Below are 13,384 nucleotides of genomic sequence, written 5' to 3'. Positions count from 1 at the left end.
CACCGCGGCCGCGAAACTTCGTTCGTTCATTCATCCCAGCCACGGAGGGTTGTTAATTAATTCGTTCCCCGCCGACGTTCGTTGGCCCAGCTGTCCCGTCACGACGGGCGACCAGTTCGAGGAACAGAGTACAGATTATCGCGGAATACGATTTACTTCGCGGACGAGCGCTAAGTGGTTCTATTTAAGTGGTTCTATTTAACCTTTCACGAAGGTTTCAAGTTTCAGCTTTCGCTCCTGATGAGATTAATTACTGCTTTATTAGCGACAGATTGATTTCAATGGAGCTGCCTGTCAGGCCTGGCGCAGAAAATACCCCCCGAGTTCCCAGGCGGGTGACTTTCAGTCTGCGTTGTATCGTCTTTAATGCACCCATGCCCGTTCCCTCCTTCTTTCGCTGTTTTTTTTTCGCGCCTCTTTTCTCTCACGGTGGCGCGTTTCGGTGGTTCCCGGTCGCTAAAGACCGTGGAGGAGGAGGGAGGAGGCTGGGCCGACGCCAGACGGACCGGTGCCTTCGGAACTTGGAAATTTATTCCGAAAGTAAACACCGTGCACCGCGCAAAACCCATTGCATGTTTTATGAGGGCGAAATCTCTGTCGCGTGACGGGGACACTTTTTCACGAGGCGCTTCGTTTTTCCTACGGCCCGCTCCGCTCGACTCGCGTCGTTAATCTCGCGGCTCGCGACGAGCGATTTTGGTTAACGATTCGGAAACGATCGCTGGAGCGAGACACTGTTCGGGGGCGATAGGGAGGCCAAAGAAGCTTCCATTAATTTCACAAGGAACGAGGAATAACCGACTTATTGAAGCACCTGGATGGTTTCATCAACGACGGAAATATAAAATGTCTGACATACTAAAATTCGCACGAAAGTGAAATCACTTATTAAACTCCCTTTTAACAACCACTCTGCAGCATCTTGCGAATTAATCACTCCGGCACCACGAAATTATTCATATCAGCTCTAAATCATTTATTCTCACTATTTTTAAACGAATTTATTCAGCTTCGATCCTCTGTTCGTTTAATGCATGGTTCAAATATGGCAACTCAAATTTAACCCAATTGTAACTATTCAATTGTCTTGAAACTTTGCAGGCGTGCGTAATGTGGATGACAATACAATATTTAAATAAAAAATTAACCTGGGGGCGTGAAGAATTTACCCAGTCATCTATAAATGTAACCCCTAACCACAAATCCAAATGAATTGAAATCAGCCACTCGCGTTCTTTACGAAAACAACAAAAAGTCGCTGCGTTCATTACCGAAAAGACACAATTTATCGAGGTCAGGCATAGTAACAGCTTGCTAGCTGCGCCTCGCCTTTTACTGGAGTAATAAAGACGTTTAATAATAATAAAAAAAATGATCCGTCACGTGTGTACGAATAGTAAAACTGAAACATTGCAGGCGCTCGTAGTATATCACCATCGAAATTGTAGTACAAGAAAAGAATTATTTTTTATTGACTTTAGCACTACAGTGTTTAAGCAAACTGTTAAACTGTATACAGCAATAAAAGATATTTGCAAAGAAGTCTGAGCTGTGAAAAGTAAATCCACAAACACTGAAAACCAGAAAATAAAAAATATATTAAAAAAAATTGTATGTTAAACGATTTTATTAAAAATGCACTAAAAAATAATTATTTTCTTGTACTACAATTTTAATGGTGTTAATATCACTTTTAATTAAATCGAGGGGCACGATATTTCACAACAGAATATGAATCACTTTAATACTTCAACTTCTGGGTGCACATGGTGCCCCACGATTTTATTTAAAGTGAATTATGCAAAGTGATATTAACACCTTCAAAATTGTAGTACAAGAAAAGAATTAATTTTTAGTTTTTAGTGTGATTTAATTTAGTTTTTAGTGCATTTTTAATAAAATCGTTTAGCATACAAATTTGTTTATATATTTTTTTATTACAAAAGCTCCTTTGTTTGCGAAAGGGCGCAATAAAAATTGCTAAGCGGCTCGAGAAATGTCGCGCAAAGCCAAAGAAATAAAGTAATTAAAGCAGTTACGAAGTAAAAAAAAAATTTCATTCAAACTTCCCCACGCGAAACGGCAATTTCATATGCGCCAACCTAATATTCCTATCCCGGCCCCGGAAACTTCAAAATTCAACAAACAATTCTTCCCAATTCCGAAACGACCGACCGCACAGGCGCTCAGTCAGATGTCCGCGTGCAGTCGTGCCAGCTCAAAGGGACAAAAGTGGCTCAGCCCTGAAATACTTGAGGGTTGGAAAGCAATTTCGTCGGCTTACCTGGACCATTAACGAGATCGCGACCAAGCCCTGACTCTTGTGCTGCGCCTCGCTCATGTTGTGATACAATTCCGCGTTGAAGCCGAACACTTGTATCTGCAACAGAATATCAGACAAAGGGGGAATTATTTCCACGTGCAATCGCGTCGCAGTCTGCCCGTATTTTCACGGGCCGCGTAATTACGTCGACAAATTTCGTCTTCGCACGAACAAATTCCGGTCCCGTCCAGGCCCGCTTTGTGCTCGGCAATATATAATACCATTGCACGGTCTTCCACCCCCTCCCCCTCCCGCGAGATCGTGCTCCCAGCCTCTTCGTTTCGTGCGTGCTCCCCGCCGCCAAATGAATTAATCGTCGAAAGATTTCAAAGGCGGCTCGCCACAACACGTACATCACTCGGGTTAATCCTTCAGCTGCGAGCACCAAGCACCGGGTGAAATCGTTTCTCTGCGCTTTATACGGGAGGGTGGATCGCAGACTTGACTTCAGTCTTATAACAGCTGATGCACCAGAGGGGTTAGTAATATTGGCAGGATTGAAAAGAATGCGACTGTCCATAGAGAAATGGAGCAAACACGTGGAATTGTTGCGTGGCTGTTCGGTAAATTTCGTGTGGAGCAGGGTTGTTGCCCGTCGAGTGCTGAAGCACTATGATCTCGTGGTAGTTTTTTTTCAGTGTTTTATAAGGGAAATTTTAAATAGACAGCAACGTTTAAGTGGGAACTTGAACAGATAACTTTAGTTAAACTCAGTAACTCGAACTTTAACACGCCCCGCGTGGGTGACGTTACCGAAGCGTCGCGTGCTCTCTTTTTGCGTAAGCATTCAATACGAACATTTTTATCAGTGTGTGCAGTCGTTACGAATTTGAAGCATTTTTTCATCATTCTACGGCTGTTTTTAGTATTTAGAGGCCGTCCTTAAATTACGTAAGGGTGATTTCGGCGATTTCTTACCCCCTCCCTTCTACAGTATAAAAATCTGTAAGATTTGATACTGCAACCACCTACTTACGTAATATTTTTTACATTTCATTTCTTCAGTTATTAAAATTCTGTTAAAGGTTCTTATATATAGTTCATTTAACTCGGTTTCGGGAAATTTAAACTAAAACTACTTTTCTGAAACATTAATGGTAGAATTTATATTTATTGAAAATTAGATTAAAAAATATTACGTAAGACGCTATCTGCCCCCCCCCCCCACCTTGTAAGAAAACGTAAGAAATACGCGATCCCCTCCCCCTCTAAAATCGTTACGTAATTTAAGGGGTTATGCCTAGTCAGGCGGTCGAAAAGAGGCGAATATTTGTGAATTTTTTTTGAAGAAGCGGAAGCGTATATTTTTACAGAACTTTTTGCGCTTAAAAGAGCAACATTTAAAGAATATTTGGTAATTTTTTCGTAGAAATATATTTACGTTTATAATAAAATAACAGGCGACATCCAAGAAGCATTTTTAAAAATTTGGTTTTGCGGTGAGCACTGCCATTCGGAACCAGATTGTCTAAAATTAAAAAAACAAAAATGATTTCGTTAGTATATTAATGTATCCTCAGGTTGACGGAGAGAATTTTCCGAAATATTAAGTTAAAACAAAATGGCGACTAGTTAAAGTTGAAATCCTGATTTTTTCGCGTGATTATTGCAGGAAAAAATCAGGATTTCAACTTTAACTAGCCGCCATTTTGTTTTAACTTAATATTTCGGAAAATTCTCTCCGTCAACCTGAGGATACATTAATATACTAACGAAATCTTTTTTGTTTTTTGATTTTAGATAATCTGGTTCCGAATGGCAGTGCTCACCGCAAAAACCAAATTTTTAAAAATGCTTCTTGGATGTCGCTTGTTATTTTATTATAAACGTAAATATTTTTCTACGCAAAAAGTTTTGTAAAATTATACGCTTCCGCTTCTTCAAAAAAAAATCACAAATATTCGCCTCTTTTCGACCGCCTGACTAGGCATAACCCCTTAAGGACGACCCCTTAGCAAGGAGAGTTGCTTTTTTCTGTCGAATTCTACTTCTTGTCAATATTTTTATTCAACTTCTTTATTAAATATTTTGGAATATACAATTTTGAGGTGTAAACATTGTGAAAAAAGTGTAAAATGTCGGAATTTTGGAGTTTTTCTTATGCATTGGACGATTTTGCGACTACTTGCGCGATGTTCAACGTAATTTCTAATTATTTATTCCTTTTTTATTTCGTACACTTTCTTCGTCAATTGTTTCGCTCATTTACATTACTATTATAATGAAATTATGAACGAGTTGTCTAAAATATCCTAAAGACTCATATTTATTAGTTTTCAGTACAATGCTTTGTCCAGATTAGACAAATTTTTCAAATTTTGGATAGAACTCTTTTTGCTTTATCATTTGAACGTGAAAAGTATTCGCCCTTGCCGAAGGTAATTGTTTTTCAAAATTATGTTTCAGTCATCTATGTTTGTGGGTATGTTTTCATAATATTTTGTTTTACAGTCATGCCGAAGCGGAAGTGGACAGAAAACATCGATGCTTTTTCATCCTGAAAATCCCACAACATCATAAAAAGGCGAGCCGAAATCAAAACGAACCAGGGATTTGCCAAATTAAACCCTATCGTATTGCGGGTGACATGGATGCCACGGCATGCCTTTCTTCTAACAAAAACAAATTATTTTTGGATAAAATGTAAAATGTCGAAAAAGCATAAACGAGCACACTTTATACAAAAATTTATATCCACCAACTGGGACGGTCAACTATTTTTGGTGCCGCACGGAACGTGTTAAATACAGTCAAGAGTCTTTTCCCAATCACGAGAGCACGCCTGTTCGGTATTACAACCAGCGAACGAATGAATTGCTCAAACGATCATTCAAACATTTATTTTATTAATAACATGCTTCCTTAGTTACCCAAACTTCAATTAAAATAATTATTCAATTATAAACAAATTCCCGTTCGCTCTTACATTCATTTCCTATCATCGATTTCCTAATTAACAAGTGTTTAACGCCTCGGCAATGAATTCATACACGCAAGGAGAGGGGTGAGGTGTAAAATTCAGATTATTAAACAAACATCACCAAGTAACAAATATTGACTTATTCCCAATATTGAAGTTCGCCCTTTAACTAATTTCAAACATTTCAACCCCCCGCTAATATCACCCTCATTCCTTCCCCTATTACATTCAACCATGTCATACATTCGATTCAAACTCTGCGCCCTCATAGTTCACGGTGAACTAACGGGTGCACAACAGAATAATGGTGTTTCCAGGGGGGGAGCAGGATCGAAAACTGTTGACTGCCGGAATAAAACGATAGAAGAGTCTTGTGAAAATATGTGCTCTATATTAATGCGAATTACGATTCCAGGATCCACCCGATGGAACAATGCCTCTACATCGATGGTAATGAAAATTCCTCGAGACATTCCGTGCGCTGTTAGTTTTCCAGCGACATGCCACGGTCCTTTATTAAGAATCTTGTTTCGCCAAGACGGGGAAGCTACCTTGTGCCTTGGATTCATCCTATGAATATCGGACCAATAACGATCCCCGATACTGCGTTTCTTTCTTGCGAAACTGAAGGTCCGTCGTTTATGCCACAAATTGCTATCATATTTTGTATATCTCTTGGAAACCTAGTGATCCATTACAGGAGCATGTTTAACGTCCTCACCTTCGAGGATGATATCGTTGACACGTCGCTCGAGCGGGTCAAAGGGATCCTTCGAATGGTCCAAATGGCCAGAAAAATCAAAGACCGACTTTTAACCACCGTTCCGTCTCTCTCGACCCACTCACGTGCTGCCTCTTGCTACCGGTAATGGCATTGCCGCGGCACTTCCGCCGGTGCTTCGGGCTTGTTGAGATGCCTACGACGCGACGGGTCGTGCTTCAAAGACGTCGCTGTTGCAACACGGGGAACGGAGCGAGCGAGTGCGACGAATACAGCCGAACCCGGGACTTTGCGAAGGGACAGGCTCAGAAGGAGACAGAGATAGAGCCGGAGACGCCAGATTGCCGAGGATGAGCGTAAATCCACTGCGCCTGATCAAAGTACGACCAGCACTACTTGGAAAAGGGGAAGATTCCCAGCATCCAGCACGAATTCCTCTCGCAGCCCCTCGCCCCCCCCCCCGCCGTGTCGCGCGCTCTCCAGCCATTTCCACATCCCCTCGGAATTATCCTGCCGTTTTTCTGCGGGCCGTTCACGAGCAACATAAGAATACAAATGCGTGCTTCTCTGCGTGCACGCTGACTGTGCGACTGTCGTCGTACAGGGGAAATTATGTGTACGGGGATGTTTCGTAAATGCACGGTGTTGCGGCCAGCTTGATTGAAAACAGTAATTTGCTGGGGCGCAGAAGACATTTACGAAAATGTACGTTCGTTAATATTCATTGCGGTGGTATTTATTAAAATTTCATCCATACCCTGTCATTTCCTACGTTCCAAGGTTTTATTAAAAATAATTTTAAAAAACAAACAATTAGGACGACCGACGATGGAAACGAATAGAATATTCCCAGGTTGCAAATTGCATTTTACAATTTTGCGATCGCCAATTAAACGGCACCGAAAAGTGGAGGGCCGAAGGTTGCTCGTCGATTTAATTAAATTTTAGGTAGCCGTGTAATCGAATCCTAGTACAACTGCGATTACGGAAGTCGTTCTATGTTTAATGCCCTGCAGGGAAATAGTAAATGCAATTTAGAACGTCCTGCGGCCCGGTTAATTTATTGATATCGAGCACCCGTGTAATTTTCGCGCCGCTGCTAATAATGTACCGATCAAATTCTAACGAAACTGCGATTCCCAACGAAAAACCATTACGAATAAAAATCAATTTCTCGCCGTATATGCGAGAAGTGGTGGTGACTCTAGGTACCAGAAGAAACTCGAAGACTCTGACCTTTCCAACCCCGAAAAAGCTGCAGGAGTCTCCCGAAGGACTGAGAATTTCCACGAAGATGAAGAACCGAGGTAGACTGTATTATCGCGTTCTTCCCTTCGGAAGCGATCGACAGAACTGTTTCACGGTCGTCGCGCATTTTGGCGAAGCGCGGCCAAGCGAAAGGAATCGGAGAAATTAATAATAAATAATTAATTGTCACTGCGTTTCGGTCATCAGTTGTTTATAAACCTTTCTTTTCCTGTCGCCGCGCTTCGCCAAAATGTGCGACGACCTTAAGGGGGAATCCTATTCTTTAGACTAAAAACATAGCAAAATTTATGATTTTTTTTTTAAGAAACCAGCGTTTCGATTCATCTGAAATTTGGACCATGTTTTGGTGCATCTTTGAGGAAGCTGCAGTTTTTTTTTTATTAATTTCGAACCATAAATATAGTAGTTATGCATGATCGACCATCACGCCGCGCAAAATTCGTCGGCCGTTGGTGCGCGTGATATTTATCTACCAGGTAATCTGAGACAGCAAAATGAAACAGTATTTTATTTTATACATATGTAGGTTGAAATTGATGAACCAGAAAAAACAAAAAAAAAATACTGAGCAGCGTGGAGAGTTTTCAAACTGAAAGCTCTGAACCTTTAATTTTTGCAATCTAATTTTGCGCCAATTTTCTTACGTAACAAAAGAAGTATAGAACTTAGCGGTATTCTAGTTTACAAATTAAAACGCCGTTTCATTTTTCTGTTCCAGATTACCTGGAAGGTAAATATGCACACCAGCGGACAACGAGTTTTGCGCAGCGTGATGCATAACTCCAATATTTATTATTAAAAATGAATAAAAAAAAACCTGCAACTTCTTCAAGGATGCATAAAAACATGGTCCAAATTTCAGATGAATCGAAACGCTAGGTTCTTAAAAAAAAAATCCTAAATTTCGCTACGTTTTCAGCCCATAAAATAGGATTCCCCCTTAAAGCGGCCCGATTCGTTCGCGGTTTTCCGCCAGTGTTTCAACCCCGCGATTATGCTGTAGTGGCGGCAAAGTAGCGGGCTAAAGCGCAAGGGCTCGCGGAACAGGGCCTGGGTCGAGGGTAAGTGGCGGAGTGCGGATGGCGCGAGAAGATCGTACGGTTCACCGAGCGAAGATATCCGAAAGATGGGTCCGCGTCCCGCGTACCCGCTCTGAATTCAGAATTTCCGGGACGTGGCGAATTTCAGACAAACCCCCGGCGCGCTCCTGCTTGCCCCGATGGCCCCGGCAGAATCTTGTCCCGAGACGATAACGAATCTCGATGTCAGCCGGAGAGTGGATCGCGGCAAATTCGATCGATGTAACAAGCGTCGCCGATGGAAAAACGGGCAGCTCGAACCTTGGCATTTGGCACTTGCTATACATGCACGTGTCAGCCACTATTTCCGACACTATTCGTGGTTGTTAGTCGCGCTTTATATTCTGATAAGCTTCCAAAGAAGAGCCTCCGCGAAGCCTCTCCCCCATTAACACGCTGGAAGGCAACGTCGCTGATTTTCTAGCAGCTTGCCAGCGCACGGAATTAAAAAAAGAAATGAGGGAGGAACGGGCGCGTGTCGACGTGACTGGAAAATTGCTTCGCGTCTTTCGTCGCGAGGCTCCGCGGGAAGATCCCCCATCGTCTTTCCTTGGAAAATACGCGACGGCTGGGGTTTGAAGGATAATTCGGGCGTTAGGGGCGGCGCGGCGCGACACGAGGCTGCGGGCGGCCTATGGGCATACCGTCAGGATTTCCCTGGCACAATGCTGTATTCCAGCGTGATAGATATACAGCTGTAATCCCGCACACCCTCTCCTATCTCCCCCGGCGCGGCTGTACCCGGGGCTCTCTATATTAACGCACGAGTGCTGCGTGCACCGAGGCACTCGTGTACGCTATGCATCTAGACGGGACGCGACAATGCGCGCGTGCATTAATATGTAGATGCACGTGTACGCGGCGCCGTTGGGATTTCGACATTCATATGTAGATCCCACGCCGCGCGCGGCTTTATTTGGCAAAAAGTTACCGAGAGGCCTATTATCCCTGCAAGGTCACGCGGCTCCGCCTGTGTCCAGGCTCGTGACGCGGGGTGGCTTTGTAACAGGGGTGGAGATACGTTTGATTTCGCGCTGTGCGGTGAAGGCAGCGATTCTCAGATATCAAGATTGCACAATGTTCCACATGGTGCTTTGAATATAGACACCATTCGGGGACATGGGAAATGTATTGTTTGTGAGAACTTCGTTAGATATTCCGCGGGGTATGAGAGTTTCTAAACAGTAGGGGAGAACAGGTATGGTTGTCACATTTTTTTATTTTGTTTTATTTAAGGGTTATAACTGCAGGGAAGTTCACTCAGACTTAGATTAATATAAACTACATACGTCTGATTTTATAAAAAAAATTGGTCCGGTGGATTTTGTCAATCAGATTAGGAGCTAATTCACATTATTTGCGGGAACTATTTTGTGACATTTTACACCGAGATTGGGTTGGTTTTCATAAATTTAGATAGCTAAGTTTATTCAGAAAAAGCCGATTCAATTAAGGAAGTAATATCATTTTTTTATTGTAATTATAAAGGATATAGTCTTGAACACAAAGTTAAAGTTAGAAACATTATTAACAAACAGTTTATAACTTTATCACTGAAAACCTATTTCTCTGGATTTGGTTTACTGAGTACAGAGACTGGCACACAAGGCAAAAGGCTTCTTCATTTTCTCTTATTTCTTTATTGATTGAAGGGTCGGATGCAATAAGGGCACTAGCGCTCGAAAATGGGGAGAATTATTGTTCAAACGCTAAGAAAGATTGGAAAATTAAATGTTGTTAAACTGAATTTTAAAAAATACAGTGTTGTGAAGCTCACCACGACACATATTTTTTCTATTTACAGTTTGTTTATCCAATCATTACTATTCCAGTTAAAAATTATAAGCAACAAATTTTTCATCGTCCAAGATCATTATTTCTTTAAACATAAATTGCGATAACTTGAGTAAATATTAACGGAACGTTATGAAACTTAAAACATAACTTCAGAGAACTCTAGCAAAGCCGTAAAGTGTATGGACAAAACCCTTATGTTAACAAATGTAATAATAATTAATTAAAAATTAATACTGGACATATCCCATGTTTTCCAACGTTCGCCGTTAAAAAGTATCGACTTAATTTTGAGGTACATACAACTTGCAGCGACAAAGTTTTTCCTTAATATACAAGGAAGATTTTCACAAATTTTCAGACTGATTAATAAACAATTGCAGAAGATACGACGATATATATAAATCTCGCGCGCCACCAACAGTCAACGTGACTGCTAAGGCTGGCAAGCAGCGCATTATACGCGGCCGCTGACTGTTGGTGGCGCGCGAGAAACGGGGCACCCCCTCTGACAGCGTTTTCGAAAAAGAAAGCGGAGCAATAATTCCCAAGGACTTTCGGTCGAACGTTCCCCCGGAAGTGGAAAGTTTACCAGGTTGGTTTGTTCGTCGTGCGGGGGAAAAAATCATGGCGTTCTCGAGTTGATAGCCTTTCAACGCCGGCCGGAAGTAAGAGTGGCACTCCTCACAACAGACAATTGCAACGCGCCGAGAGTCGTTCAACTATAAACGACCACTACAATTACGGAAACGCGCGGCTGGCTCTCTCCACTGGTTAACGCTCTCCGCGCGGAATAATTAAGCAAATTTGCGCCACCATTTCTGATTTAACTTCTTCCCCACTTGCCGGGGCATGGGAAATCCCCGTCGACGTTCCCCGCTGCCCGCCTGACAAGAATTACGGGGGGACCAGTCGAGGGAAACGATGTTTGCGATCGCATCGATGTTGGATTAGCAGCGCTTATTGTCAGTTGAACGAGAGTCTCCCGTGTGTCGGATCTTCGACACGAATCGCTGTGCGTTACTATAAGAACAAGTAGCTCTCGAAACTCTCCCACGACATTAACCGTTTTCCTGAAATTGCAATTACTTGATTCGTGAGGATTTTGCCAATGAAACGATTGGCAACAGAGCTACATTGCTGGACTGTGATTCGACGACGATTTCCCCGCAATAATGTGTCAATAGTTGAGTACCCTTTGGTCGCGATAACTTACGTTATTACCGTGATTTCCATCGGAAAGATTAAACCGTGAAAAGTTAAATTATAGACAGCGGGGGCGAGAGAGAGAGAGAGCGTATTGAAATCAGAGTACCCCCGATAACACGTCCGTGTGCGATAACGCGTATTGCGATGATAAATCGCGCCCCATACCTTTATACCTGTACCAAATGCCTTTCTACAAAACCGTTGATTACTCGACAAACCATTCGATGCCCGGGCATCATGGACGCGCCGCTCATTACTCGCGAGTAGATTGGAAAGTATTGCCGTGTAATTTATGCTAGCAGAGCCGGATGGAATGTCATTGATTTCGTGTTCGACCGTTTGCCTCCTCCAATTCCGTTCGATCTTCCGCGCGAAATTTACTGGCGCATGCTGGAGCTCGTATAATCGTGATGCATCGTGTTTTTCTCGCCGCATATTCCTCCGTTGGCGATAAACAAGGGACTTATATATCTCTATAATATTCTTCGCAATAATCCTTCTTAGCATGGGCCTAATTTATTGGAAATTGGATATTAAAGAAATCAGCCTTCTAGATTTATATTTTAATTTTATTTCTAGCAGCTAGGAAAGAAAGTCTTTCAAAGACAGTATACCGAACAGAAGTGAGCTCTTCTCTAACAACGATCTGTTTTATCACCGTTGCCAGATATTGAAATAAAAAGACGCTCTACACCCGTATCGTTATCTTTTACTATATTCAGGTTTCCCTGAATATTCAGTCATTTTTGCCTTTTAATAATTATAGTAATCCAACATAATTCTCGTTCTACTCGACACCAAAGTCTCCGTTCCATACCGACACACTTGACATCTAAATTTCAATCATCCTTTGCTTATATTTCGGCTCGTTACTATAATTCCCTCCCACCTGATATTCGAGGTTTAAATTCGTTTCCTGATTTTAAATGTAAAGCTCGGCGATACGTAAGGTTACATTATGCGTCACAATAACTTTCTAGTTTCTTAATGTTAATTACTTTTTAGTCATTTAGTTAGTTATTTAGTTATGGTTAGGCTTCTAACAGTATTGTACCGCAGCCTCGCCATTTACTTCGCTTGTCTTTATGTATTATTTTCTTCTCTGGATGTGTCAAGTAATAAAGACGAATAATAATAATAATAATAATAATTTATCAGGATGGAGCCAACAGTTTCTTTACTCTTGGAACTGCCGCGAATTATACCTGTACATCTGTTTAGATTCTGATGGAATTAAGGAACGATCGCCACATCCTTTCGTTAGAGCGATATTTTAACGATTAACAGACGATTGCACAGACCTCAGCTCGCTCAGAGATTAAGCCAATTACCGCTGTCAATTTGTGTCCTCCCAGGTGCCATAATAATAGCACTCGAATCCTGTCGCACGCTGTTTGACCATTAGGGGGCATACCAGGGCGACCAGGCTTCCCTCGAATGCCTGTGCCCATCGAAAGGGCCCTCAGGATCCCACGGCGCCGATTTCCATAGCAATTGATCTATTTTGACCGGTGCTAGAATTAACCGATCGATTGGATATCCTAGATTTCGCCGTCGTCCCCGGGAACGCGACTAATTACAATCGCGTAATCGCGATTAACTCAATCTACCACATCGAACTGCTTCAACGGACCGCGTGGGTACTTCGCAGACTCCGTGGCGAATAAAAGGAACTAGGTGTGTATCCTACGCTATTCTACCTTTTAAAGAGGAATCGCGCGTTTACCACGCGCGCACTAGCCTCCCCGGCTCGCCGGCAACTCGACTGGGTAAAAGTCACGCGCGAGACCGAGTTACATAATTCGAACTTAGCTGGAAGGAAATGCGATACACGGGGGCTTCAAAGCCGTGGAATTCGACGACAAAGTCGAGTTCCTCGAGGCATCCTTGAGCCGTGGATTTCGCGTGTCTGATGGAATTTCCTCGAGAATGGCCACGGGAGCTTTTCATTCGCGCCCGACCCCGCACAGTCGGCCTGGCTCAACTTCTTCGACCTAGTTGGACGCCCGAAACGGCCGACTTTCGGATCCGAGGGCTCGTCTTTCCCTTCGCGGAAGGCACTGCAGCGA

The 13,384-nt window shown here is 42.6% G+C and overlaps 1 protein-coding gene across 3 annotated transcripts in view; it reads right to left on the bottom strand.

Annotated features, from left to right (window-relative positions):
- The window catches only part of Carpa (Carbonic anhydrase-related protein A), a 236,133-nt gene that overhangs the window by 29,513 nt on the left and 193,236 nt on the right, over nucleotides 1-13,384 (bottom strand). For 2 of the 3 annotated variants that reach the window (XM_076813867.1, XM_076813868.1), the window contains exon 5: nucleotides 2,285-2,380. The exons of the other annotated variant lie outside the window; for it this stretch is intronic. In XM_076813867.1, the coding sequence (XP_076669982.1) occupies nucleotides 2,285-2,380 (96 nt within the window). The remainder of the gene's footprint in view (nucleotides 1-2,284; nucleotides 2,381-13,384) is intronic. 3 annotated transcript variants of the gene reach the window in all.

This window comes from Andrena cerasifolii, chromosome 6 (assembly GCF_050908995.1).
Source record: "Andrena cerasifolii isolate SP2316 chromosome 6, iyAndCera1_principal, whole genome shotgun sequence".
NCBI lineage: Eukaryota > Metazoa > Arthropoda > Insecta > Hymenoptera > Andrenidae > Andrena > Andrena cerasifolii.
The sequence above is the reverse complement of the archived record's forward strand: the minus strand, read 5'-3'. Positions and strand labels throughout refer to the sequence as shown.